General features: G+C 40.3%; 2 protein-coding genes across 5 annotated transcripts in view; one reads left to right on the forward strand and one right to left on the reverse strand.

The window, feature by feature from the left end:
* LOC129777647 (uncharacterized) overlaps positions 1-1384 on the reverse strand; it is a 41299-nt gene extending 39915 nt beyond the window's left edge. The window contains exon 1 of the mRNA XM_055784034.1: positions 1173-1384. The gene's annotated coding sequence lies outside the window, so the exon portion shown is untranslated. The remainder of the gene's footprint in view (positions 1-1172) is intronic.
* Positions 820-25750, forward strand: LOC129777646 (uncharacterized protein K02A2.6-like). Of its 4 annotated transcripts, XM_055784030.1 has the most exons (3): positions 20053-20287; positions 21571-25042; positions 25100-25750. In XM_055784030.1, the coding sequence occupies exons 2-3, from the start codon at positions 21571-21573 to the stop codon at positions 25294-25296; spliced, it is 3669 nt and encodes a 1222-aa protein (XP_055640005.1). In that variant the 5' UTR covers positions 20053-20287; the 3' UTR covers positions 25297-25750. The 4 variants fall into 4 exon arrangements, with proteins under 4 accessions (XP_055640003.1, XP_055640005.1, XP_055640002.1 ...); XM_055784028.1 differs by lacking the exon at positions 20053-20287 and adding an exon at positions 820-933 and having other exon boundaries at positions 21571-25750; XM_055784027.1 differs by having other exon boundaries at positions 21571-25750.
* Positions 25751-27667: the final 1917 nt, after the last annotated feature.

The raw sequence follows: 27667 nt of genomic DNA on the forward strand, positions 1-27667 counted from the left end.
GAACGGCTGCCGACGGCTCTTTACAAACTGGTACGACGCTTATTCAAACGATGCCTACTATATTCGGCTTTCGCGAATTTATGTGAAAAAGAAAAAAGATGAATTTGTAGAATTTCATTCTCATCCAGTTCATCCACTACTCTCGCATGTGAAAATGCAAAAATGGCGTATCCTAGCAATAACAAAACAAACAACCCCCGCTTCACAAACCGTAATCTCCTTCTCATTGAAGTGATGATGTTGCTTCACCTGTTATACATTTATATAAGCGCCTTGATGCAAATTACACTGAGAGAAATAATTAGTAAATATAACGAATTTTTTGGTAAATACTACCAATCTATAGTCATTTTCGACCGTACTAATAAACACATATGTCAAGCAGAACCATGATTCGGAAGCCCAATATCGGCTACATTTTCTCGCCGAAAATGCACGTATCAGAATTATATCCTTATTATACCTTCGTATTGCCTTATGGGAACAATGAAAATGGTTAATACGCGCTTTTCTCACCAATTTTCAGATATGGCAATATCCAAGCTTACTAATGTTATCGAGTAAAATATACTAAACTCTGGTAGGGATGCGGGTTTGTTGACAATATGTACAAAAAATTTGTACATTCTACTAATTTTGCATTACCAAATGTATTTAGTAGTTTTCGACCGAGGATTTTTCTAAGGGTATGTACCATTTCTTGCCAACCTTCTGTTGACACACTACCTGTTTTACAGCAGACCGTGTTTATAAATGGCTCCATCAGAAAAAAAAAACCATTATCAATATATGTTCGTTTATTTATTTTTTTTGACAAACCTGATTTTGTAAAAGAAAACACTGAAAACGGGTTCAAATTAATAATATTCAGCAAATTATTACATACTCTGAACAAAACATCGTGATTGTGATAATTATTTTCAACTGTGAAAGGTAATTGCATACCTCTGATAACTGCCTAATTACGTTGTATCGTGATGAGAGATTCGGATTGAATTGTCATTCGAGCCGGGATATTCTATTTTCAAATAACATTTTATGATTTGCACTGGTTGACGCTAATGTCGAAACATATCACTTAAAAATACGACCAGAGCGCCATTCAGCATTGGAATCTCAACCATGCACTAATAGATAACAAAACATTCAATATTATGTTGATAATTATTCACCTTATCCGTGTCTAGTTAAATCGTATCCTCAATAGAATGGCACTATAAGCTTCAAATTCAACACAGCAAAATACTTTCTATGCCGTTAAGCACAATTCTCTTCCAATCCAAATCCATCCAAATATATCAGAAAGAAAAATAACAAATTCAACCTAACTCGGCAATGTTTATCACTTTATGGAAATTTCTGATAAATGTTTATAGCAAACTCAGCTTATGCTATCTTTGTTAGTTGTGCGTTGAACACAAAAGTAGCGAAAGCGACACTCAATCCATACAATAATAAAACAAACAGCTGATCAGATGCATTTAATACAGGTGCAAAATATATCAAAATGTCTCTCACTATTTGTACTATTCAATATTGCATTCACTTCTCGACGGACTAAAATGTCCACCATAGCGGCAGATCTATACTTTTCTATTTTAGTATTTGAATTTGAAAAAAAAACTATATATATATATATATATATATATATATATATATATATATATATATATATATAAATGGATTTCTGTCTGTCTGTCTGTATGATTCTTATGGACTCGGAAACTACTGAACCGATCAACATGAAAATTGGTATGTAAGAGTTTCTGGGGCCGGGGAAGGTTTTCGTGATAGTTTGAGACTCCTCCCCCCTCTCTAAGGGGGGGCTGCCATGCAAATGAAACACAAATTTCTGCATTACTCGAGAATTATTCAAGCAAATGAAATCAAATTGGGCATATTGAGGTATTAGGGTGCAATAAATGTTTCTATGGTAGTAAGACTCTCCACCCCCCTCTCTAAGGGGGGCTGCCATACAAATGAAACACAAATTTCTGCATTACTCGAGAATTATTCAAGCAAATGAAACCAAATTGGGCATATTGAGGTATTAGAGTGCAATAAATGTTTTTATGGTGGTTAGATACCCCTCCCCCCTCTCTTAGAGGGGGCTGCCATACAAATGAAACACAAATTTCTGCATTACTCGAGAATTATTCAAGCAAATGAATCCAAATTGAGCATTTTGAGGTATTAGGGTGCAATAAATGTTTCTATGGTGGTAAGACTCTCCTCCCCCTCTCTAAGGAGGGGCTGCCATACAAATGAAACACAAATTTCTGCATTACTCGAGAATTATTCAAGCAAATGAAACCAAATTGGGCACATTGAGGTATTAGAGTACAATAAATGTTTTTATGGTGGTTAGATACCCCTCCTCCCTCTCTTAGGGGGGGCTGCCATACAATTGAAATACAAATTTCTGCATTATACGAGAATTAATCAAGCAAATGAAACCAAATTTGGCATGTGGAGGTTTTAGGGTGCAAAAAATGTTTCTATGATGGTTAGACTCTCCACCCCCCTCTCTAAGGGGGGCTGCCATACAAATGAAACTCAAATTTCTGCATTACTCGAGAATTAATGAAGCAAATGAAACCAAATTTGGTATGTGGAGGGTTTAGGGTGCAATAAATGTTTTAAGGGAGGGACAAAGGTGGGATGGGATGTCACAAAAATTAAATACAAATTTCTCCATAACTCGAAAACTAATAAAGCGAATGGAGCCACGGGGCACGAAACGTTTCTATGGTGAATACACTCATCTCCCCTCTCTAAGGGGGGCTGCCATACAAACGAAACACAAACTTCTGCATAACTCGAGAACTAATCAAACAAAATTTGGGATGTAAGCGTTTTTGGGTATGAGAAATGTTTCTATGATGGTATGACACCCCTCCAAACATGACAATTGAAAATTTTCGGAAAACTCTGAAGAAAAAAGGGAAAATTCGGAAAATTTAATTCCCATATGTTCTACAATTACATAGTGACAAGTGATGTTAGTCCATTTGATGTTTGCGCTAGCGAAATTGATCTTTGTTCGAAACTGGAAATGGATTTTAATGTGATGAAACGTACTCCTATATCTTCTTCTATCTATACCAAAAAAAGGATCGCCGGATGTCAAAAAAAGACGGGTGGGTAATGTCGGGGACATAACCGGAGTGACGTAGGACTATACAAAGGGGACAGCTTTTGTTAAATATATATTTTAAATATATTGTTTTATTTTCTTCTCCTACGTGAATACCTACCTATCTACCTGAAAAATGGATTAGTTTACTGTTTACTCTTTATGAATATGTTGATGGTTCTGAAAAGAACCTTTGGTGTTGTGTTTTTGTTATCACTCGATATTCCCATCTTGTTCGGTTAAACCTTCCTGTTTAGCTATTGAGTTTGCCACTCGCCACAGCTTTCACAGTTGGAAAATTTCTTCCCATCCAGTTTGTGACATGTTGTTCAGTAAATTACATTTAATGCGACGTGCCGGAGAAACACTTTGCCACTTACTGAAACTAATTGTTGCCTTGATGAGCGCCGAACCGAAGCACTCCGACGGCCGAAACTCTATAATCGCTGTTAGGTATACTGGTGCTCCGGCACCAATCCGTTCGGCTTAGTTACCCTTGCGGAGCAATCAGTGAATGCGACCAACAGGGAACTGGAGACCTGCACGGTTCGAGTGAGACTTTGCCTTTCCCTTAACTTGTTCACTTTTGTTACGTCCACGATACCGATGCCGTACAACCACACGGGTTTACGGTTTGAAAGAAATTAAGATATTTTTTTGGCGTCCGCGTGTTTTATACTCTAGCGGTACACACTCACAGGATAGAGACAAATCGGCAGACTCAGCCAGAGGGGCGAGTCCAACGAGACGAACGAATGAGCGTTAAAAGGGAGCGATGGCAAAAAAATACATTCATTACGATTTGTTCGCTCGTTGGATTCACATGCAGGCTAAAAAGGGTCCTTTTCAGGATCACAAAATAATCTTCGATCTAAACAGTTTATTGTTTTGTTATCTCTCGAAATCCCCATCTTGTTCGGCTAAACCTTTCTATTTAGCGATTGCGTTTGCCACTCGCCACAGCTTTCACAGTTGGAAAATTTCTTCCCATCCAGCTTGTGACATATTTTACAGTAAATTACATTCAATGGCACGTCGCATTACCACCACTCAGTGTCGGATTGGAGGTAATTTTAACCTGTAATTTGCGATGACAGTGGTACAGTGTCGACTTTCAATGTGGGGTCATAATTTGGACCCCGAACTCTATGTTTACAAAAATGTCCAACTAAATATCTCGCATTACAGGTCCGTCCAATTAGCTAAATGTCGAGATAAGTGTAAATTACTGTACTTTCAATCTAGAAGCAATTTAAGAATTGGTGAAAATCAATAAGCTCAGAACAACTGCCAAATTCACATACTCATCAGATCCTGGCAAACAAATTATGAAAAAATCAATTTGTGTTTTATTATTATTTTGGATAATGTTTTAGAAAGCATTGAACTGTATTTCCTAAACTCTTTTTTGGAAGGTTTAATGGCCCTGAAAAGCGCCTTGTTTTATGGAATGGTTCCAATTTAGAAAACTTAGTACTCGTGGTTTTGAAAAAACAGGAAGTGGGTTATATCTATGGTATAACCGCAAGGGTGACGTAGGACTATCGTTGATTTAGAGATCATTTATTTGAAGTTGAAATATTTGGGTGACTTCAAAAACCAGAGTGTTACTTTGAAGACTCAAGGTTTTATGCATCCAATATTGGATACAAAAAACCTTGTTCTGGAGAATAATCTTCAGAAGCTTTCCTGTTAACTGCACTTGATTGACAAATCACAAAACCAAATGTATGTGGTCGCAGTATTATATGGATAGAAAACATTAAAATAAACTCGCTTGAATGTAATTTTCAATTCCTAGGGGAACTGGCAGATTATATTTCAGCAACGATCATTTCTTTCCAGGTTTCCTCTCGATAACCAGCAAACGAAAAGAGTTGCGCGCGTGTATGTGTGTGTGTGGCGGCTGCTTCTATGTCTTCCCGAGGAACCGTATTTCGATGCTGATACTTCTCGACGGACTAAAATGTCCACCATAGCGGCAGATCTATACTTTTCTATTTTAGTATTTGAATTTGAAAAAAAACTATATATATATATATATATATATATATATATATATATATATATATATATATATATATATATATAAATGGATTTCTGTCTGTCTGTCTGTATGATTCTTATGGACTCGGAAACTACTGAACCGATCAACATGAAAATTGGTATGTAAGAGTTTCTGGGGCCGGGGAAGGTTTTCGTGATAGTTTGAGACTCCTCCCCCCTCTCTAAGGGGGGGCTGCCATGCAAATGAAACACAAATTTCTGCATTACTCGAGAATTATTCAAGCAAATGAAACCAAATTGGGCATATTGAGGTAATAGAGTGCAATAAATGTTTTTATGGTGGTTAGATACCCCTCCCCCCTCTCTTAGAGGGGGCTGCCATACAAATGAAACACAAATTTCTGCATTACTCGAGAATTATTCAAGCAAATGAATCCAAATTGAGCATTTTGAGGTATTAGGGTGCAATAAATGTTTCTATGGTGGTAAGACTCTCCTCCCCTTCTCTAAGGAGGGGCTGCCATACAAATGAAACACAAATTTCTGCATTACTCGAGAATTATTCAAGCAAATGAAACCAAATTGGGCACATTGAGGTATTAGAGTACAATAAATGTTTTTATGGTGGTTAGATACCCCTCCTCCCTCTCTTAGGGGGGGCTGCCATACAATTGAAATACAAATTTCTGCATTATACGAGAATTAATCAAGCAAATGAAACCAAATTTGGCATGTGGAGGTTTTAGGGTGCAAAAAATGTTTCTATGATGGTTAGACTCTCCACCCCCCTCTCTAAGGGGGGCTGCCATACAAATGAAACTCAAATTTCTGCATTACTCGAGAATTAATGAAGCAAATGAAACCAAATTTGGTATGTGGAGGGTTTAGGGTGCAATAAATGTTTTAAGGGAGGGACAAAGGTGGGATGGGATGTCACAAAAATTAAATACAAATTTCTCCATAACTCGAAAACTAATAAAGCGAATGGAGCCACGGGGCACGAAACGTTTCTATGGTGAATACACTCATCTCCCCTCTCTAAGGGGGGCTGCCATACAAACGAAACACAAACTTCTGCATAACTCGAGAACTAATCAAACAAAATTTGGGATGTAAGCGTTTTTGGGTATGAGAAATGTTTCTATGATGGTATGACACCCCTCCAAACATGACAATTGAAAATTTTCGGAAAACTCTGAAGAAAAAAGGGAAAATTCGTAAAATTTAATTCCCATATGTTCTACAATTACATAGTGACAAGTGATTAAGTTAGTCCATTTGATGTTTGCGCTAGCGAAATTGATCTTTGTTCGAAACTGGAAATGGATTTTAAGGTGATGAAACGTACTCCTATATCTTCTTCTATCTATACCAAAAAAAGGATCGCCGGATGTCAAAAAAAAGACGGGTGGGTAATGTCGGGGACATAACCGGAGTGACGTAGGACTATACAAAGGGGACAGCTTTTGTTAAATATATATTTTAAATATATTGTTTTATTTTCTTCTCCTACGTGAATACCTACCTATCTACCTGAAAAATGGATTAGTTTACTGTTTACTCTTTATGAATATGTTGATGGTTCTGAAAAGAACCTTTGGTGTTGTGTTTTTGTTATCACTCGATATTCCCATCTTGTTCGGTTAAACCTTCCTGTTTAGCTATTGCGTTTGCCACTCGCCACAGCTTTCACAGTTGGAAAATTTCTTCCCATCCAGTTTGTGACATGTTGTTCAGTAAATTACATTTAATGCGACGTGCCGGAGAAACACTTTGCCACTTACTGAAACTAATTGTTGCCTTGATGAGCGCCGAACCGAAGCACTCCGACGGCCGAAACTCTATAATCGCTGTTAGGTATACTGGTGCTCCGGCACCAATCCGTTCGGCTTAGTTACCCTTGCGGAGCAATCAGTGAATGCGACCAACAGGGAACTGGAGACCTGCACGGTTCGAGTGAGACTTTGCCTTTCCCTTAACTTGTTCACCTTTGTTACGTCCACGATACCGATGCCGTACAACCACACGGGTTTACGGTTTGAAAGAAATTAAGATATTTTTTTGGCGTCCGCGTGTTTTATACTCTAGCGGTACACACTCACAGGATAGAGACAAATCGGCAGACTCAGCCAGAGGGGCGAGTCCAACGAGACGAACGAATGAGCGTTAAAAGGGAGCGATGGCAAAAAAATACATTCATTACGATTTGTTCGCTCGTTGGATTCACATGCAGGCTAAAAAGGGTCCTTTTCAGGATCACAAAATAATCTTCAATCTAAACAGTTTATTGTTTTGTTATCACTCGATATCCCCATCTTGTTCGGCTAAACCTTTCTGTTTAGCGATTGCGTTTGCCACTCGCCACAGCTTTCACAGTTGGAAAATTTCTTCCCATCCAGCTTGTGACATATTTTACAGTAAATTACATTCAATGGCACGTCGCATTACCACCACTCAGTGTCGGATTGGAGGTAATTTTAACCTGTAATTGAACATTTGCGATGACAGTGGTACAGTGTCGACTTTCAATGTGGGGTCATAATTTGGACCCCGAACTCTATGTTTACAAAAATGTCCAACTAAATATCTCGCATTACAGGTCCGTCCAATTATCGAGATAAGTGTAAATTACTGTACTTTCAATCTAGAAGCAATTTAAGAATTGGTGAAAATCAATAAGCTCAGAACAACTGCCAAATTCACATACTCATCAGATCCTGGCAAACAAATTATGAAAAAATCAATTTGTGTTTTATTATTATTTTGGATAATGTTTTAGAAAGCATTGAACTGTATTTCCTAAACTCTTTTTTGGAAGGTTTAATGGCCCTGAAAAGCGCCTTGTTTTATGGAATGGTTCCAATTTAGAAAACTTAGTACTCGTGGTTTTGAAAAAACAGGAAGTGGGTTATATCTATGGTATAACCGCAAGGGTGACGTAGGACTATCGTTGATTTAGAGATCATTTATTTGAAGTTGAAATATTTGGGTGACTTCAAAAACCAGAGTGTTACTTTGAAGACTCAAGGTTTTATGCATCCAATATTGGATACAAAAAACCTTGTTCTGGAGAATAATCTTCAGAAGCTTTCCTGTTAACTGCACTTGATTGACAAATCACAAAACCAAATGTATGTGGTCGCAGTATTATATGGATAGAAAACATTAAAATAAACTAGCTTGAATGTAATTTTCAATTCCAAGGGGAACTGGCAGATTATTTTTCAGCAACGATCATTTCTTTCAAGGTTTCCTCTCGATAACCAGCAAACGAAAAGAGTTGCGCGCGTGTATGTGTGTGTGTGGCGGCTGCTTCTATGTCTTCCCGAGGAACCGTATTTCGATGCTGATACTCTCTTGGTCACCTTCTCTTCTCCTTCTGATCGATCGGCTTTTCTGCGCTCCCTCACAGTTAAAACAAACTGATTGCATTTCAGGTCAGGTCAAGCCAGGTAATGAATACCTCGATCCCTCGCCGTTCAGCTCGTTCAGTAACGATGTTGTCTTGTCGATGTCCTCAGGCGTCGTGCACAAATTACGTAACGCAAAAATCTGGATTTTGAACCTTCCCCCCCTTTCGTAACGCAATTTCCTATCTCTAATAAACAGAAAGTAACGCAACATCTAACCCCTCCCTCCTTATCGCGTTACGTAATTTGTGCACGACGCCTCACGAAAAATGAATGGGTTTCACCACCAGAATATCATTTCAGTATGCTTTTCGTGCGTGATTGAATCGAGAGAAGGTGTGGTTTACGATGGCAATTTGGAAGGCAAACTAGAGGAGAATGAACTTTCTGAGTATGAAAATTTCGGCGACTGAGCAATAATCGATTGAAAATTATATAATTTTGGCGATACGAAACATTTTCCGTTTTTCATGTTATGCATCCATTATTGGATACGAAAATATCCTACTGATGGGAAAGAATAATCTTCAGAAGGAATTTACTCAGCAAAAATAAAGCCCTTTCCCAACACTTAAAAACGACAAACGGTAAACAGTTTCATCAAAGTGATTTCTTCGATATGGTGATATATTCACTACATCATGTCATGTATTTCATATTCTTCATTATGAAATCCATATCCATGGCACCTATCGGTATCGAATTATCATCGACACCACGATTTTCGCTAAATGCTCCTTTCAGTTCGGCCTGTAAAAAACTTTTCTGAACTCTAATCCATCAAATTTGGAGCCCTGAAAAGGGCAGTTAATTATATGCTAAGCTAATATAGCACGCTCTCCTCGGATACGATGGGCCAGCTGGATGTCCTTGGGCATGATGTGACGCGTTTTGCATGGATAGCACACAAATTGGTATCTTCGAATAAGCCTCCTGCAGCGTCATAACCGCGGAACTTTGGAAGCGCAAGTCGGTTTTGAAGTCCTGAGCAATTCCACGAACCAAATGCTGCAAAGGTAGCTTGCGGATCAGCAATTCGGTCGACTTCTGATAGCGACGAATTTCATGCGAAGTTCCCGGTCGATAGCGATGTGGCTTCTTCACGCTTCCTGCGGCTGGTGCGCTTATCCGAGCTGCTTTCGTGGTGCCTTACCACCGAAGGACTAACGAGCTGTCTGCTTAGTCCCGATGAAACGAGTCCTCACGGTGCGAGAGTAGAGTAAGAAATGAACGAAAGCAAGGGAAGTGTCATTTTATAAAACATAAAAGAATCGAATGTAAACCCCACCCTCTTTATTATATAAGCTTACTGTATACTCACGAATATAATAAGGGTGGGATTTAGATTCTATACTTTTATGGTTTATAAAATGACGCTTCCTTTGCTTTCGTTCATTTCTTACTCTACTCTCGCACCGTGAGGACTCGAGCTCGTTAGTCTTTCGCAGACAGCTCGTTAGTCATTCGGTGGTAAGGCACACGAGGTCAGCTCGGATAAGCGCACCAGTAGCAGGATAGGTGGAGAAGCCACATCGCTATCGACCGGGAACTTTGCGTGAAATTCATCGCTATCAGAAGTCGACTGAATTGCTGATCCGCAGCTACCTTTGCAGCATTTGGATCGTGGAATTGCTCAGGACTTCAAAACCGACTTGCGCTTCCAAAGTTCCGCGGCTATGACGCTGCAGGAGGCTTATTCGAAGATACCAATTTGTGTGCTATCCATGCAAAACGCGTCACATCATGCCCAAGGACATCCAGCTGGCTCATCGTATCCGAGGAGAGCGTGCTATATTAGCTTAGCATATAATCAACGGCCCTTTTCAGGGCTCCAAATTTGATGGATTAGAGTACAGAAAAGTTTTTTACAGGCCGAACTGAAAGGAGCATTTAGCGAAAATCGTGATTTCGATAATAATTCGTTACCGATAGGTGCCATGGATATGGATTTCTTAATGAAGAATATGAAATACATGACATGATGTAGTGAATATATCCGAAGAAATCACTTTGGTGAAACTGCATTATAAAATTATTTGTGTACGAATGCCGCAATCGATAGTCGACTCTAATTTGCGCTGGGTAATTTCCTCGGAGAACTCGATTCCTCCTTTGAACATTAATAATCTCTTTCTGGCAAAACGATGTGGTATGAATCACATTATTTGAATGATAGAATGAAGAAGTTTTCTGCCAATTTCCTTTAACCTCCAAACGTATCTTTCTCCCGTTTGTCGTTTTCGCGTTCGCTAATCCTTTCTCACAACACCCATTTCTCGTTTGAGAAATTGTTGAGTAAACATTGTTTGCCAGTGGGCGTAGAGCGGGAATTCCTAAAGATTCATTGCACCTCTAATAAATTGCCGAAAGACGTGGTCTTACGTTGATCGCACTTGGTTGAAAAAATCCAAAACGAAATGTATTTGGTCGCAGCATTATATGAGTAGAAAGCAAATAATCGCTCGAAAATGACTTGATTTTCGCGATGTGAAACATTTTCCGTTTTTCATGATAACAAAACCAAATGTATTTGGTTGCAGTGTTATATGGATAGAAAACATTAAAATTAACTCTTTCGCATGAATGTATTTTTCAATTCCCAGGGGAACTGGCAGATTATTTTTCAGCAACGATGATAGCAACGAGAATTCCGCGCGTGTATGTGTGTGTGTGTGTGGCGGCTGCTCCGATGTTTCAAGCGGAACCGTGGCATCACTCTCCTCCTGATGGATTCCCTTTTGGCCTTAGGTGCACAAACAGGCTCTTGGTGACACCGTTCATCAGCGTTTTCATGATAAACGAAATTAGCTTCACAACAACAGCGACAACATGCTCCAATCGCTGTTCAATCATAACTGAGTGGGTTTACGAGCGGCGCTCGCTTATATACCGATTGGTGATTTCAATAGCCTGTTTTGAAAGCAATTTTAAGACTATTGAAACAAGTTTTTGGATGAAAAAGTAACAAGTATATGACGCGTAGACATTTTATCTTTCAAATGAAGTGTTTATCATACCATTTCGTTCAGTTGTTTAAGAGCTATTAACGCTCAAAATCTCGGTCTCCAGCGTAACGCTTTCGTTCTCGAAACTTTGGTTTTACACCCCGGTATAGAAATGAAAGACGTAGCCCTACGTCAAAAACCATTTCGAACGCCCTCGATGCCGCCCCAAAGCAGTTTGTATAAATAACAAACTTTTTTCTTCTGCTACCTGATGCCGTTTGCGATTGCGTTTGCCACTCGCTGCAACTGCCTGTTGTCTTGATGTCCACCGAACCGAATGTGTTCTGTTCCGAATGCGGATTTTCTTATCGTCGCGAGCAGCTTTGCCAGCTAACTCGATCACTTGGTCGGCGAAACTATATAACGCCAGCTAGGTGGACTGGTGCACTGGTACTAACGCGCTCGGCCTAACTACCCTTGCGGGGAACTCCAGATCAACACGGTTCGAGCGGGATTTTGCCTTTCCCTTCACTTTTCCTCCTTTACCATGTCCAGACATGGCTGCTTGGGTTGGTTTGTTGATGTGTTGTGATGCGAACCGATGTGGTGTACGGTTGGAATGAGAATGATCGCTACGGCAGCGGAGCGGGGATTTTTAAGCTGACTGGTTGGCTCGAGAATTACGCATGTGTGAGACTGCGACCAATGTTTCGTTCATTTTTGACGTAGGACTACGTCTTTCATTTCTATACCGGGGTGTAAAATCAAAGTTTCGAAAACGAAAGCGTTACGCCGGAGACCGAGATTTTGAGCGTTAATAGCTCCTAAACAACTGAACGAAATTGTATGATAGACACTTCATTCGAAAGATAAAATGTCTACGCGTTCTATAGTTGTTACTTTTTGATCCAAAAACTTGTTTCAATAGTCTTAAAATTGCTTTCAAAACAGGCTATTGAAATCACCAATCGGTATAAAAGCGAGCGCCGCTCGGAAATCCACTCAGTTCTAATTGAACAGCGATTGGAGCATGTTGTCGCTGTTGTGGTGAAGCTCTTCGTTTATCATGAAAGCGCGGATGAACGGTGTCACCAAGAGCCTGTTTGTGCACCTTAGGCCAGAAGGGAAGACATCGCTACACACACACATACACGCGCGGAATTCTTTCCGTTTGGATGCCATTCAGCATCGAGAAAGATCCGGAAAATTATCTGCCAGTTCCTCTGGGAATTTAAAATTACATTCATGTGAAAGAGTTTATTTGAATGTTTTCTATCCATGTCACTGTAACCAAATACATTTGGTTTTGTGATTTTTCAAGCAATCGTAATTAACAGGATAGCTTCTGAAGATTATTCTTCCCCATCAGTAGGATATTTCCGTATCCAATATTGTATGCGCCCGCAATCGATTATTGCTCAGTCGCCGAAAGTTCCGAGCTCAGAGAGTTCATTCCCCTCTAGTTTGCCTTCCAAATTGCCATCGTAACCCACGCTTTCTCTCGATTCAATCACGCACAAAAAGCATACTTAAGCGATATTCTGGTGGTGAGACGCATTCATTTTTCGTGAGGACATCGACAAGACAACATCGTTGCTGAGGGTGCTGGACGGCGAAGGATCGAGATCTGCCCTGAAACGCAAGCAGTTTATTTGAAACTGTGAGGGAGCACAGAGAAGCCGATCCTTCAGGAGAAGAGAAGGTGACCATCGAAGCAGCCGCTACACACACACACATACACGCACGGAATTCTTTCCGTTTGGATGCCATTCAGCATCGAGAAAGATCCGGAAAATAATCGGCCAGTTCCTCTGGGAATTTAAAAATACATTCATGTGAAAGAGTTTATTTGAATGTTTTCTATCCATGTAACACTGTGACCAAATATGTTTCAATCAAGTGCTATTAACAGATGGTTATCGAGTTAGCATAAACCACTGGTGGGCTTCCAGTATCGAGGAAAATGTGGAAATATCTAATCGTTGCTGGAAAATAATCTGCCAGTTCCCCTTGGAATTGAAAATAACATTCAAGCGAAAGAGTTTATTTTAATGTTTTCTATCCATAAAATATCCATATAATACATTTGGGTTTGTGATTTGTCAATCAAGTGCAGTTTAGCAGGAAAGTTTCTGAAGATTATTCTTCAGAACAAGGTTTTTCGTATCCTATATTGGATGCATAAAACCTTGTGCCTCCAGCGTAACGCTCTCGTTTTCGAAGTCCCCCAAATATTCATTTATTCATTCATTCAGGATGGATTTAGATTCAACTTCAAACAAATGATCTCTAAATCAACGATAGTCCTACGTCACCCTTGCGGTTATACCATAGGTATAACCCACTTCCTGTTTTTTCTTTTTCCTTTCCAATCGTGCTTCATTCTATTTCGCTGCTGCTCTGGTTGCCCGTTTTGGTCGGTACGATTTGAGGAGCACAAAACGGACCAATCAAAAATGGGCACATAGTGCATTTTAACGATGCTTGATATTTCACAATTATTCAATTATTTATCTCAAGAAAAATTAAATGTTATTCGTTATTATAGATGCATAGATATATTTCTTATCAATTGATGCAAAAACCTTTGCGATCTATTGAGAAATGCTCGAGTTATAAGCGTTCCATATCTTGCATTTTTTCCTACTTGTTCAGTGCCTAGATTTCCATTTCACCCCCTATATCTTCCGGTTAGACGTAGTCCTACGTCAAAACAAATTTTGGGCGGGACGAAGTTTGCCGGGTCAGCTAATACTATATAAATACTACAGATGTAGTATGACGAAATAGTGAACATAAAAACCCAGAAAAATTCTATAACATGAACTTTTCCATAGTAACTTATTTTGTTAGATAACACCATAAGTAATAACCGATTACCTTCATTCAAAATCATGTTTTTTTACAATATAATATACTTGTCATGGTCATGGGTGTGGCGCACCCGTGGCAGTGTGGTTAGCGTCTCACGTTATCATGCCGGGTGTTCGGGTTCGATTCCCGCTCTGGCCGGAGGATTTTGACGTAGGACTACGTCTTTCATTTCTATACCGGGGTGTAAAACCAAAGTTTCGAGAACGAAAGCGTTACGCCGGAGACCGAGATTTTGAGCGTTAATAGCTCTTAAACAACTAAACGAAATGGTATGATAAACACTTCATTTGAAAGATAAAATGTCTACGCGTCATATACTTGTTACTTTTTCATCCAAAAACTTGTTTCAATAGTCTTAAAATTGCTTTCAAAACAGGCTATTGAAATCACCAATCGGTATATAAGCGAGCGCCGCTCGTAAACCCACTCAGTTATGATTGAACAGCGATTGGAGCATGTTGTCGCTGTTGTTGTGAAGCTAATTTCGTTTATCATGAAAGCGCTGATGAACGGTGTCACCAAGAGCCTGTTTGTGCACCTAAGGCCAAAAGGGAATCCATCAGGAGGAGTGATGCCACGGTTCCGCTTGAAACATCGGAGCAGCCGCCACACACACACACACACACACACATACACGTGCGGAATTCTCGTTGCTGAAAAATAATCTGCCAGTTCCCCTGGGAATTGAAAAATACATTCATGCGAAATAGTTTATTTTAATGTTTCCTATCCATATAACACTGCAACAAAATGCATTTGGTTTTGTTATTTTTCAATCAATCGCAATTAACAGGAAAGCTTCTGAATATTTTTTTCCCCATCAGTGGAAATTTTCGTATCCAATGTTGGATGCATAACATGAAAAACGGAAAATGTTTTACATCGCGAAAATCAAGTCATTTTCGAGCGATTATTTGCTTTCTACTCATATAATTCATGCGAAGTTCCCGGTCGATAGCGATGTGGCTTCTTCATGCTTCCTGCGGCTGATTCGCTTATCCGAGCTGCTTTCGTGGTGCCTTACCACCGAAAGACTAACGAGCTGTCTGCTTAGTCCCGATGAAACGAGTCCTCACGGTGCGAGAGTAGAGTAAGAAATGAACGAAAGCAAGGGAAGTGTCGTTTTATAAAACATAAAAGAATCGAATGTAAACCCCACCCTCTTTATTGTATAAGCTTACTGTATACTCACGAATATAATAAGGGTGGGATTTAGATTCTATACTTTTATGGTTTATAAAATGACGCTTCCTTTGCTTTAGTTCATTTCTTATTCTACTCTCGCACCGTGAGGACTCGAGCTCGTTAGTCTTTCGCAGACAGCTCGTTAGTCATTCGGTGGTAAGGCACACGAAGTCAGCTCGGATAAGCGCACCAGTAGCAGGATAGGTGGAGAAGCCATCGCTATCGGAAGTCGACCGAATTGCTGATCCGCAAGCTACCTTTGCAGCATTTGGTTCGTGGAATTGCTCAGGACTTCAAAACCGACTTGCGCTTCCAAAGTTCCGCGGTTATGACGCTGCAGGAGGCTTATTCGAAGATACCAATTTGTGTGCTATCCATGCAAAACGCGTCACATCATGCCCAAGGACATCCAGCTGGCCCATCGTATCCGAGGAGAGCGTGCTATATTAGCTTAGCATATAATCAACAGCCCTTTTCAGGGCTCCAAATTTGATGGATTAGAGTTCAGAAAAGTTTTTTACAGGCCGAACTGAAAGGAGCATTTAGCGAAAATCGTGGTGTCGATGATAATTCGATACCGATAGGTGCCTTGGATATGGATTTCATAATGAAAAATATGAAATATATGACATGATGTAGTGAATATATCCCCATATCGAAGAAATCACTTTGATGAAACTGTTTACCGTTTGTCGTTTTTAATTGTTGGGAAAGGGCATTATTTCTGCTGACTAAATTCCAAGAAAAAATCCATTCCTTCTTTAAGCGTGATTCATTCTGCTTCGGATCAACGGAACAGTATGATAATCATTTCATACAAAAGATAAAATGTCCAAGAGTTATATGATTGCTATTTATTGAGTCGAAAAATTGTTTCAATAGCTTAATGATAGCTTCGAAAACAGGTTATTGAAATCATTCGTATCCGTATGTAGCGCACCCACTTGGAAACCCATTAATCTTATTGGAATGTGAGATGGGGAAGCTCATACTTACGTCTATGCATTATGCTGTACACTACAGACTTTTTTTCTCCGTACTGATTAAGAAGCCGACCGAACTATCGGTCGACAAGTCAGTCTGCAGTCGGCGAGGGCTCTTAATTTCGTTTTTGCAGGCCGAACCGAAAAAATTTCAGTCGAGTTAACTCTTTTTTACAGTAATGCTTTTGAATCCGGACACTTTGCATTACATTCAATATCATACCACAGCCATAACATTTTTTTCATGTTGAATTTATGCGATTAATAGTTGCTAATATAGTTACTGATAGTTTCTTGATAGTTACTAATCAATCGCATTAATTCAACATGCAGAAAATGTTGTGGCTGCGGTATGGTATTAAATGTAACACAAAGTGTCCGGATTCAAATACATTACTGTATACTTACTTCGATGTTATTCGTTTCTCTCTCAGGGTAAGCAACGAATATAATAAGGGTGGGGTTTAGATTCTATACTTTTATGGTTTATAAAATGACGCTTCCTTTGCTTTCGTTCATTTCTTACTCTACTCTCGCACCGTGACGACTCGTTTGTTTGGGACCAAGCAGATAGCTAGTTAGTCTTTCAGTGGTAAGGCACACGAAAGCACCTCGGATAAGCGCACCAGCCGCAGGATAGGTGAAGAAGCCACATCGCTATCGACCGGGAACTTTGCGTGAAATTCATCGCTATCGGAAGTCGACCGAATTGCTGATCCGCAAGCTACCTTTGCAGCTTTTGGATCGTGGAATTGCTCAGGACTTCAAAACAGACTTGCGCTTCCAAAGTTCCGCGGTTATGACGCTGCTGGAGGCTTATTCGAAGATACAAATTTGTGTGCTATCCACGCAAAACGCGTCACATCATGCCCAAGGACATTCAGCTGGCCCATCGAATCCAAGGAAAGGGTGCTATATTAGCTTGGCATATAATCATCGGCCCTTTTCAGGGGTCCCAATTTGATGGATTAGAGTTTAGAAAAGTTTTTTGCAGGCCAAACTGAAACGAGAATTTTCGTTTGGATGCCATACAGCATCGAGAAAATTCCGGAAAGATCTAATCGTTGCTGAAAAATAATCTGCCAGTTCCGTGGGAATTGAAGAATACATCCATGCGAAAGAGTTTATTTTAATGTTTACTAATTATATGGCGAACACAGCGACCAAATACATTTGATTTCGTAATTTTTCAATCAAGTGTAATTAGCTGGAAAGCTTCTGAAGATTATTCTTTCCCATCAGTAGGATATTTTCGTATCCAATATTGGATGCATAACATGAAAAACGGAAAATGTTTCGTATCGCGAAAATTATATAATTTTCAATCGATTATTGCTCAGTCGCCGAAATTTTCATACTCAGAGAGTTCATTCTCCTCTAGTTTGCCTTCCAAATTGCCATCGTAAACCACACCTTCTCTCGATTCAATCACGCACGAAAAGCATACTGAAATGATATTCAACATCGTTACTGAACGAGCTGAACGGCGAGGGATCGAGGGATTCATTACCTGGCCTGACCTGACCTGAAATGCAATCAGTTTGTTTTAACTGTGAGGGAGCGCAGAAAAGCCGATGCTGATACTCTCGTGACCAAGAGAGTATCAGCATCGAAATACGGTTCCTCGGGAAGACATAGAAGCAGCCGCCACACCCACACACATACACGCGCGCAACTCTTTTCATTTGCTGGTTATCGAGAGGAAACCTGGAAAGAAATGATCGTTGCTGAAAAATAATCTGCCAGTTCCCCTTGGAATTGAAAATTACATTCAAGCGAGTTTATTTTAATGTTTTCTATCCATATAATACTGCGACCACATACATTTGGTTTTGTGATTTGTCAATCAAGTGCAGTTAGCAGGAAAGCTTCTGAAGATTATTCTTCAGAACAAGGTTTTTTGTATCCAATATTGGATGCATAAAACCTTGAGTCTCCAACGTAACACTCTCGTTTTTTAAGTCACCCAAATATTTATTTATTCATTCATACAGGATGGATTTAGATTCAACTTCAAACAAATGATCTCTAAATCAAAGATAGTCCTACGTCACCCTTGCGGTTATACCATAGATATAACCCACTTCCTGTTTTTCGTCAAAGAAATTTGCTTCGACTTGCACTGTGGTGACGCGTATTCAAGAGCTTGCCCCTCGGAATACATTCGAGGCGTGTTATTTGGCTTATGAAATCTCAACTAAGTATTAATAAATGACGCTTGTTAATGCATACGTTGAGACGGCGAAAGTTTCACAGGGAACGTTAACGCCGTTCAAGAAGAAGATGGTCATGGGTGTCACCCCTCTGAGGGTGGACCCCGGGACGGACCGCCCCCTACACTACGCCACTGGTTGAATGAAATAATTCCTCCCACGAGCGATAAACTTTTACGCTTCGTATATTACAAACCTGTCCACACTCAAATTTCTGATTGGGGTTCCAATTGAATATTCATAGGAGAGACTGTAGAGTCTAAAGTCCTGATTTTACAATGCAGATTTTAAAGTTAAAAATTTTAAGAATATCGTTGTTTTTAATGATTCCAAATTATTCGAATTTTGGATTCTGGATCTCGCTCAGACACTGATTGTTGTGCATTTTGCTGATATAGCAGCGGATCGATATCCTATCCTATGTAACGAATAAAATTTCATTATAATGAAGCTTCGTGTATAGAAAATCGCGTTTTTTTTGTTTGGGTGGGTTTTTATGTGTGTTTGTAGGTTTTATTTATTCCATATTGAGTTGGATTCGTTTTTCAGAGAGTACAGCTGCAGTTTCGAAATGTTAATTTGAGATTTGAAAATGTTGAATTGGCCGGTGTTAAGTCAGATGGGACCAAGTCGTAAAATTTCAAATTCACGGGTACAGCAGGAATAACATATCGAAATTGTTTTGAGTTTTCAACGAAATTAAACTTCAAGTTCGTTTTTCTCGAAATCATAAAAATGTCACATGGTCTGGTAATTTCATGCTTTGAAGCGTCAAATAGGCAAATAATGTCATCTGTCCCGCAACGCTTTAAAATATTTGTATGTATGGAAGCAAAAAAACTCTTTCTTTTTTTCTTTTTTCATCTTTTTTGGGATTGTACCCAAAAAGACGGGTGGGCAATGTCGGAGACATAACCGGAGAGACGTAGGACTACCCCAAGGGGTATCCATTATTCGAATATCATGGAGCACAGATCCCAAAATGATCAACTTTTCATGTACAAAATTATAGAAAAAAATCAAAGGATAAAATTAAACCTCAGCACTCAGCAATACTCAAACGTTTAGATTCAAATACGAAAAAATCAAAATTTGTCGTGCAAATGTCGTGCGGTGCAAATGTTGCAGGGGTTATTGTTCATCCGGCAACGAACACATACTTGATGGCAAGCATATCGTAATAGGAATTTACCGTGTGGTATCGTGATATAATTGGGCTTTGCACTCCTCATGAATAACTGTGTTCTACTAGTCAAGTCCTTCATTTGATACCCATGTAGGGTCTTGTCCCTCGAGTAAGAAGTAGTGCTGAACGCAGAAAGTATGATGTGAGCGTATATGAGAAAGAAAGAGGACGTAGAAGGTCAGAGAGAGTAGATAGAGAAAAGGGGGTTGAATGGTAGAAGGGATAGCGAGCGGACGGAAATATTTGGTGTGCTGTACAATAAAGTCTGATATAAAACTAATTGCTGAAAATAAGTATTATTATTGAAGTGTTGACCCGACAATTGGCGACGAGGAGAAAGCAAGTAAGGTGAGCAATAAATTTACGAGCAAAATCCAGAAAACATTGATGATAAAATAGTTCCGAACGAGGCGAAACGAAGCCGCTATTCAAAATGGCCGACTAACAAAATTGAAATAGTTTACCTGGAATGATGGTGGTTTGACTGGAGGAAGAGAGGGAATTGGAAGTGATTTTGTCAGGGGTACGACTAAAACGTCAAATCCCTCATATTGCCAGTGTACCCAATATTGCTGCGGTTTACTGACATTTTGGTTCAATCAATTACTGTTGTTTACAACTCGGTCCGGTTATATAGTCGAATAGTGGCTAACTTTAAACTCCATGTTAAATGTGAACACCTCCATGTGAAACCGAAATATGAAAATCGCTCATGCAGTTAGAATAAAGCAGCGCATTTTTCGATTTCAATCCTCGTAAATGATATGTTGATAAACAAATGACGCCATATTGATTTTGATTTTGGGTAGCCTATATTCAATTGATGTCTAACCCCTGGATTTTGTAAGATTTAATGCTGTTGAATTTATGTGTTTTGATTTTCGGGCGTTGATTTTTTTTTGTGATACAACAGGAATTTAATGGTAAATGTGTGAAGTGTTGAAACCATAAGGAAATCGATCGATTCGGGAATCGATAACGTCGTTTCGGTTTGGGAATCGGCTATGTTATGTCATCGATTTGGGAATCGATAGTGTCGGTTTGGGAATCGACTGAGTAAATAATCGATTTGGGAATCGAAAGTGTCGGTTTGGGAATCGGCTATTTTATGTCATCGATTCAGGAATCGATAGTGTCGGTTTGGGAATCGACTATGTTATTTTATCGATTTGGGAATCGATAGCGTCGGTTTGGGAATCGACTGAGTGAATAATCGATTTGGGAATCGATAGTGTCGGTTTGGGAACCGACGGAGTAAATCATCGATTTGGGAATCGATAGGGTCGGTTTGGGAATCGACTATGTTAAGGTAATTGAATTGGGAATTGATATTCTTGGTTTGAGAACCACCGGAAGTCAGTTTGGAATAGATTCTTCTTCTTCTTTGTTTTTAAGAGGCTTTAAACTTTGCAGTTCATTCGCCTCTATGGAATAGATTTGCCATTCAATTGATTTTTATGCTTATTTGGGTTGAAGTAACATAGCGATAATTGACGATTTTGTTTCAATTAATCAAGCTTGCATAAGTGTTGTTCCTATCTGACTTGGAATAAAAGTCAGAGTTAGTTCGTTGAGTATTAACATGGAGCAACATAAGATATTTAATTCGGTTTTTTCAAATTTGATTTTAGATGGAGCAGTCTCGAGTTTTGCCACCGTTCAAGCGCAGCGATATCGACAAAGGAAAACTACAGAGAGAATGGGTAATCTGGAAGCGATCGCTCGAGTGCTATTTCGAATCCGAAGATATTAGCGACCAGAAGAAAAAGCGGTCAAAGCTGTTGCACTTTGGCGGACCCCAACTGCAAGCTCTTTTTCAGAATTTACCTGACGTGGAAAAGTTTTCCTATGTAACTCCCGAAAAGCAATATTACAATGTTGCCATTCAAGCTTTTGATGACTTCTTCAAGCCAGGGCGACAAGATGTATTAGAACGGCACAAACTGAGACGTCTGAAGCAGCTTCAAGGAGAACGGTTTGCAGAGTTTGTTGTAAGGGTGCGACAGCAAATCGGTGAATGTGGCTTAGAAAAATATCCGGAAAAAGTCCGAGGTATTCTATTTGACATAATGTTAGTTGATACGATTGCGGAGGGATGTCGCTCCGAGGAGCTACGAAAGCGTTTTCTTCAAAAAGACCGCTCTGTGGAGGAGATCGAGAAATTCGTAAAGTCCCTGGAAGAAGTGGAACAACAAATCAAGATTTTCGGAACAACTGATGAAGAAGAAAATGTAGCAGGACGTGTGTATAAAATTCAAACCTACAAGGAGAAAAAATACTCATCGGTAACAGAGGGCAAATTCCGAAAAACTAACGACCAATACAAGTGCTTCAAATGTGGGTTCAGTGGACACATTTCTTCGGACACAAGATGCCCGGCACGAGGTAGGGTATGCAACCACTGCAAGCGAGTAGGACATTTCGAGTCCCAGTGTCGTATTCGGAAGTCTCTATCCGTGGTTCAAGAACAAAATCGAGGAAAGCCAAAAAGAATACGCACCGTAGAAGTCAATGATGCGGACGAACACAGGTCAACAGGAAATGTTTGTTCCGTAGCGACAGCGAACGCGGAAGATTCCAAGAGAACATATTACGCATTTTACTCTGGGAATAACTCGAATATGATCAAATGTGTGGTAGGTGGAATAAATCTGGAGATGTTGGTGGACTCAGGAGCGGAAGTTAACTTGGTATCCGAACTGGCTTGGGAGAGGCTGAAAGCGGAAGGTATTCGTATTAAAAGTTCAGAGAGAGGAAGTATGCATGTATTGAAAGGATACGCTAGCGATCAGCCTATGACCATTTTGGGTACGTTTGTAGCTGATATCGCAATTGAAGAAAACCTAGCAGAAGCGAGATTTTTTGTTATAAAAAGCGGCCAGCGCTGTCTTCTTGGTGATACTACGGCCAAGGAACTTGGGGTGCTCAAGATTGGAGTAAACATCAATCAAATAGATGAGAAAATTGAGACACTATCCAAGATAAATGATTTACAAATTCATATCCACATGAATCAAACTTTGAAGCCAGTTTTTCAACCGGTGAGCAAACTGCCGGTAGCTTTGGAAGACGCAGTCAATCGAAAATTGGACGAGTTAATGCGTAGGGACATTATAGAGGAAAAGAAAGGTCCAACGAGTTGGGTGTCTCCTCTTGTAATCGTCGGCAAGGCAAACGGCGAGCCCAGAATCTGTTTGGACTTGCGCAGAGTGAATGCGGCAGTTCTTCGGGAAAGGCATCCTATGCCGTCAATCGATGATTTTCTGGCGCGAGTCGGTCGTGATATGATTCGGAGCAAGCTTGACATAATGGATTCGTTTTTACAACTTGAACTGGATGAAGAGTCTCGTGATATTACGACATTTTTTACAAACCGAGGGATTTTACGCTTCAAGCGAATGCCGTTCGGATTAGTTACGGCGCCAGAGATATTCCAAAAGACTATGGACTCTATCTTGGCTGGTTGTGATGGGGCTTGGTGGTACATAGATGACATTTATATTGAAGGAAAGGACGATGCGCAGCATGATGCTCGATTGAATCAGGTACTTCTCAGACTGAAGAAGCGAAACGTTCAACTCAATTGGAAAAAATGCGTCATTGGGGTAACTGAGCTCGAATTTTTGGGACACAAAATTATGAAAGTGGGAATTAGTCCTTCGAATGCAAAGATAGAGGCTTTATTATCATTCAGGAAGCCAGAAAACGCTAACGAAACACGTAGTTTCCTTGGGTTAGCTAACTACCTGAATCGTTATATCCCTAATTTGGCTTCTATTGACAAACCTTTGAGAGAATTAACTAAAAAGGGAGTCATCTTCAAGTGGGAAGGAAAACAGGATGAAGCATTTCAAAATATTAAAAAGGCGATGACCGAATCTGCGGCACTTGGTTTCTTTAACGTACGCGATCGTACACTCGTGATGGCGGATAATAGTCCGTCTGCACTGGGAGCCATACTCGTACAAGTGAATAGGGAAGGAGAGCATCGAATAATAAGCTACGCATCGAAATTGTTAACCGAGACAGAACGGCGATACTGTCACACCGAGAAGGAAGCCCTGAGCCTGGTTTGGAGCGTGGAGAAATTTTATATCTATCTCTACGGAAAGGTTTTTGAATTGCTAACCGACTGTAAGGCGTTGGTCTATCTCTTCACTCATCGTTCTAGACCATGCGCTAGAATCGAGCGATGGGTTCTTCGACTTCAGAGCTTTGAATACGTTATTACGTATATTCCTGGAGATCAAAACATTGCAGATGTGCTATCTCGACTGACAACTCTGCGACCCGTAGCGTTTGATGAATTGGAGGAGGTAATGGTTAAAGAGATTGCGAATATGTCTGCAAGCGCGGTGGCTATTGAGTGGAAAGAATTAGTTGAAGCCACTAATCTAGATCCAGAACTACAACATGTAATCAAGAGTCTTCAGAATAACAGTCACGATGAAATGCCAATCGATTTCCGTATTTTTGCGAATGAGTTATGCTGTGTTGGAGAAGTTTTATTGCGAATAGATCGTGTGGTAGTTCCAGTTAAGCTGCGTGATCGCGTGTTGGAGATTGCACATGCAGGACATTTGGGCATACGGATGATGAAGACCTTTTTACGAGCAGTAACCTGGTGGCCAAAAATGGACAAGCATATTGAGATGTTTGTGAGAAAATGTCAACCCTGTACCCTGGTTGCTGCACCCGACCCACCGGAGCCTATGATCCGTAAACAGTTACCGACAAGCCCTTGGGAGGAAATAGCAATAGACTTTTTGGGGCCACTGCCGGAAGGTCAGTATTTATTAGTAGCCGTTGACTATTATAGTCGCTATGTCGAAGTGGCTGAAATGACATCGATTACAACAAAGGATACAGTGGTCGAGTTGGCGACCATGTTCAGCAGATATGGTATTCCTCGGGTTATGAGAGCTGACAATGGACCTCAGCTCAGCGGTGATTGCGTGGAGTTTCGACAGTTCTGTAAAGAATTTGAGATCGATTTAGTAAACACCACACCATACTGGCCACAAGCTAACAGCGAAGTGGAGCGTCAAAATCGTACTATTCTCAAACGATTACGTATCGCTCAGGAATTGGGGCAGAATTGGCGTATGGAATTACGGAAATTCTTGTTGGCATATCACGCTACTGACCACTCTATTACAGGAAAGTCACCCTCGGAGATGATGTTCGGACGGCGCATAAGAAGTAAATTACCGGCAGTGCCTGCTATTATGCGTAACGACTCTGATACAAGGGATCGTGATCGTTTGTTTAAAGCGAAGGGAAAGATGTACGCAGATGCAAGACGGAAGGCCCGCACAAATCCGGTGGCGGTAAGCGATAAGGTTTTTGTTAAATGAACGAAAAAGGATAACAAGCTATCAACAGATTTCTCGCCGGAACATTTTGAAGTAACTGACAGACAGGGTTCGGAAGTGACCCTACGTTCGACTGTATCGGGTAAAAGACTAAAACGTAATGTAGTGCATCTCAAAAAGGCTGAGACTGGACAAGAATCGGTGTCGTCAAGTGGCTCGAGTGAAGAAGAGGGCGAGCTACAGAATAAAGAATTGTTATCGGAGGACCTCGCGGAGAATGATCGACAAGATGTACCTATATCTACAAAACGGTTGAGAGTTCAGCCGAAGAATTTTAAAGATTATGTTGCTTATGAAACACAAAAATTTTATTAAAGAGAAGGTTGGATGTAGGGTCTTGTCCCTCGAGTAAGAAGTAGTGCTGAACGCAGAGAGTATGATGTGAGCATATATGAGAAAGAAAGAGGACGTAGAAGGTCAGAGAGAGTAGATAGAGAAAAGGAGGTTGAATGGTAGAAGGGATAGCGAGCGGACGGAAATATTTGGTGTGCTGTACAATAAAGTCTGATATAAAACTAATTGCTGAAAATAAGTATTATTATTGAAGTGTTGACCCGACAACCCATGTCGATGGGGTTTAGGGAAAATATGTAATCCGCCATTTTGTGGTGGCGGCCATTTTGGACTTGCATTTTTCATAAATAACTGTGTTCTACTAGTCAATCCCTTTCATTTCATACCCATATTGATGTGGCTTTGAGAAAATATGTAATCCGCCATTTTGTAGCGGTCGTTATCTTGGATTTTCAAGATAATGAAGTATGCAGTTTTATAATGACTGCAGAGATAAAGGTGTGTTCCAAATTTCAGATCAATCGGTCAACAGGAAAGGGGTGAAATTTCAATTAATGTCGTACAGCGCCATAGACAAACATGTTACATACAAACATACAAATATGTCACAGCTAAATAAAACCGTTTAAGAAACTCCAACATTCTATCAAATCGAGCGCGATTAGCCACCCATTCACCCGGCGCGACGCTTCCACCGCTTTTAACACACTTCGATAGGCTCTTCTGCTCCACATCCCATTGAAACTCCTGTCTCTCACTCTTGCGGTATCGCACCGCATACATCCCCGGCAAATGCAGCAATCTCTTATTCTGAAAATCAATTTCAAGATAGCGTCTTTCTTGCTTGGATTCCGATGATAGAATGTGGCCAAGCCCCACCATGCTCACTTAATATAGCCATATAGTTAAGGTTTTTTTTTTCCAGAATATATATATATATATATATATATATATATATATATATATATATCAAGGCTCATATGGCGTTAGCCTCACGGGACCAGGAGTTCAATACTTTGACAATTTTTCTTATTATCTATGTTAGTAATATGTAACCGATTACTCCCGGTTGGCTCGAGGTTAGTATTACAAGTGTTTTCGTAATTCGGATGATGCTGTCTCCAATGCTCTGTACGTGTGCCCGACACGGGATACTTCCTATTGGGATGCAGCTGACCATTAATCAGTAACGCCCCCCTAGTCTGTACCCCATATCTAGCGTGGTGCGTCTTTCTCGACTCGAGGAATCCAGGATAGAATGGTCACTAGCCGGCGCAATCATCAGCTCGTGTAGAGTTGTCATGAGCGGTACAATCTTTGACTCTTGTTGAATGATCAGTGGACTGCAAACCTTTGGCCCGTGTATCTGTAAGGAGTGTGTGTATGTATTGCCGCGACTAAGTAAAAGTTTATCGATCGGATAGGAGGGATATAAAACGGGGACACAACGAAGGAAACATCATTAAACGTTGACATCGACGTTTCTGAGGAACAGGTATAGATGAAGCAGAAGATCAGGATCACGGCTACCTAAGATATCCCGGACGGGGATCTCCGATTGTCTGCCTTGTGCTCTCAGTGGTCTAGAGAGCTGAGAGCGAACAGTATGGAACCGGATACACGACCAGACAACATGCTCGATGTCGTGGTAGCCATCGCCACAATCACAAAGATTGTTTGCTGCGAGCCCATTGCGATAGAGATGCGCGTTTAGGTTGTAGTGATTGGACATAAGCCGAGATATCACGCGAATGAAATCACGACCTACATTCAATCCCTTGAACCATGCACTCGTCGAGACCTTAGGGATAATCGTGTGTAACCAACGACCGAACTCATCTCCACTCCACATGCACTGCCAACTTACGAGCGTGTACTGACGAGGAATGTGGAAAAATTCATTATAAGCAATTTGCCTTTCAAAAAGTGTGCCTTCTAAAGCGCCCACCTTAGCTAGCGAGTCCGCTTTCTCATTCCCCGGAATCGAACAATGAGAGGGAACCCATGCTAAGCTAATCTTGAATAATTTTTCGACCAAAACACTAAATAGTTGTCTTAT

The sequence above is a fragment of the Toxorhynchites rutilus genome, chromosome 3 (assembly GCF_029784135.1).
Source record: "Toxorhynchites rutilus septentrionalis strain SRP chromosome 3, ASM2978413v1, whole genome shotgun sequence".
NCBI classification, from domain to species: Eukaryota; Metazoa; Arthropoda; class Insecta; order Diptera; family Culicidae; genus Toxorhynchites; species Toxorhynchites rutilus.

Coding starts and splice junctions, on each gene's coding strand:
- LOC129777646 (XM_055784028.1), top strand. CDS start 21,571: ATGGAGCAGTCTCGAGTTTTGCCACCGTTCAAGCGCAGCGATATCGAC.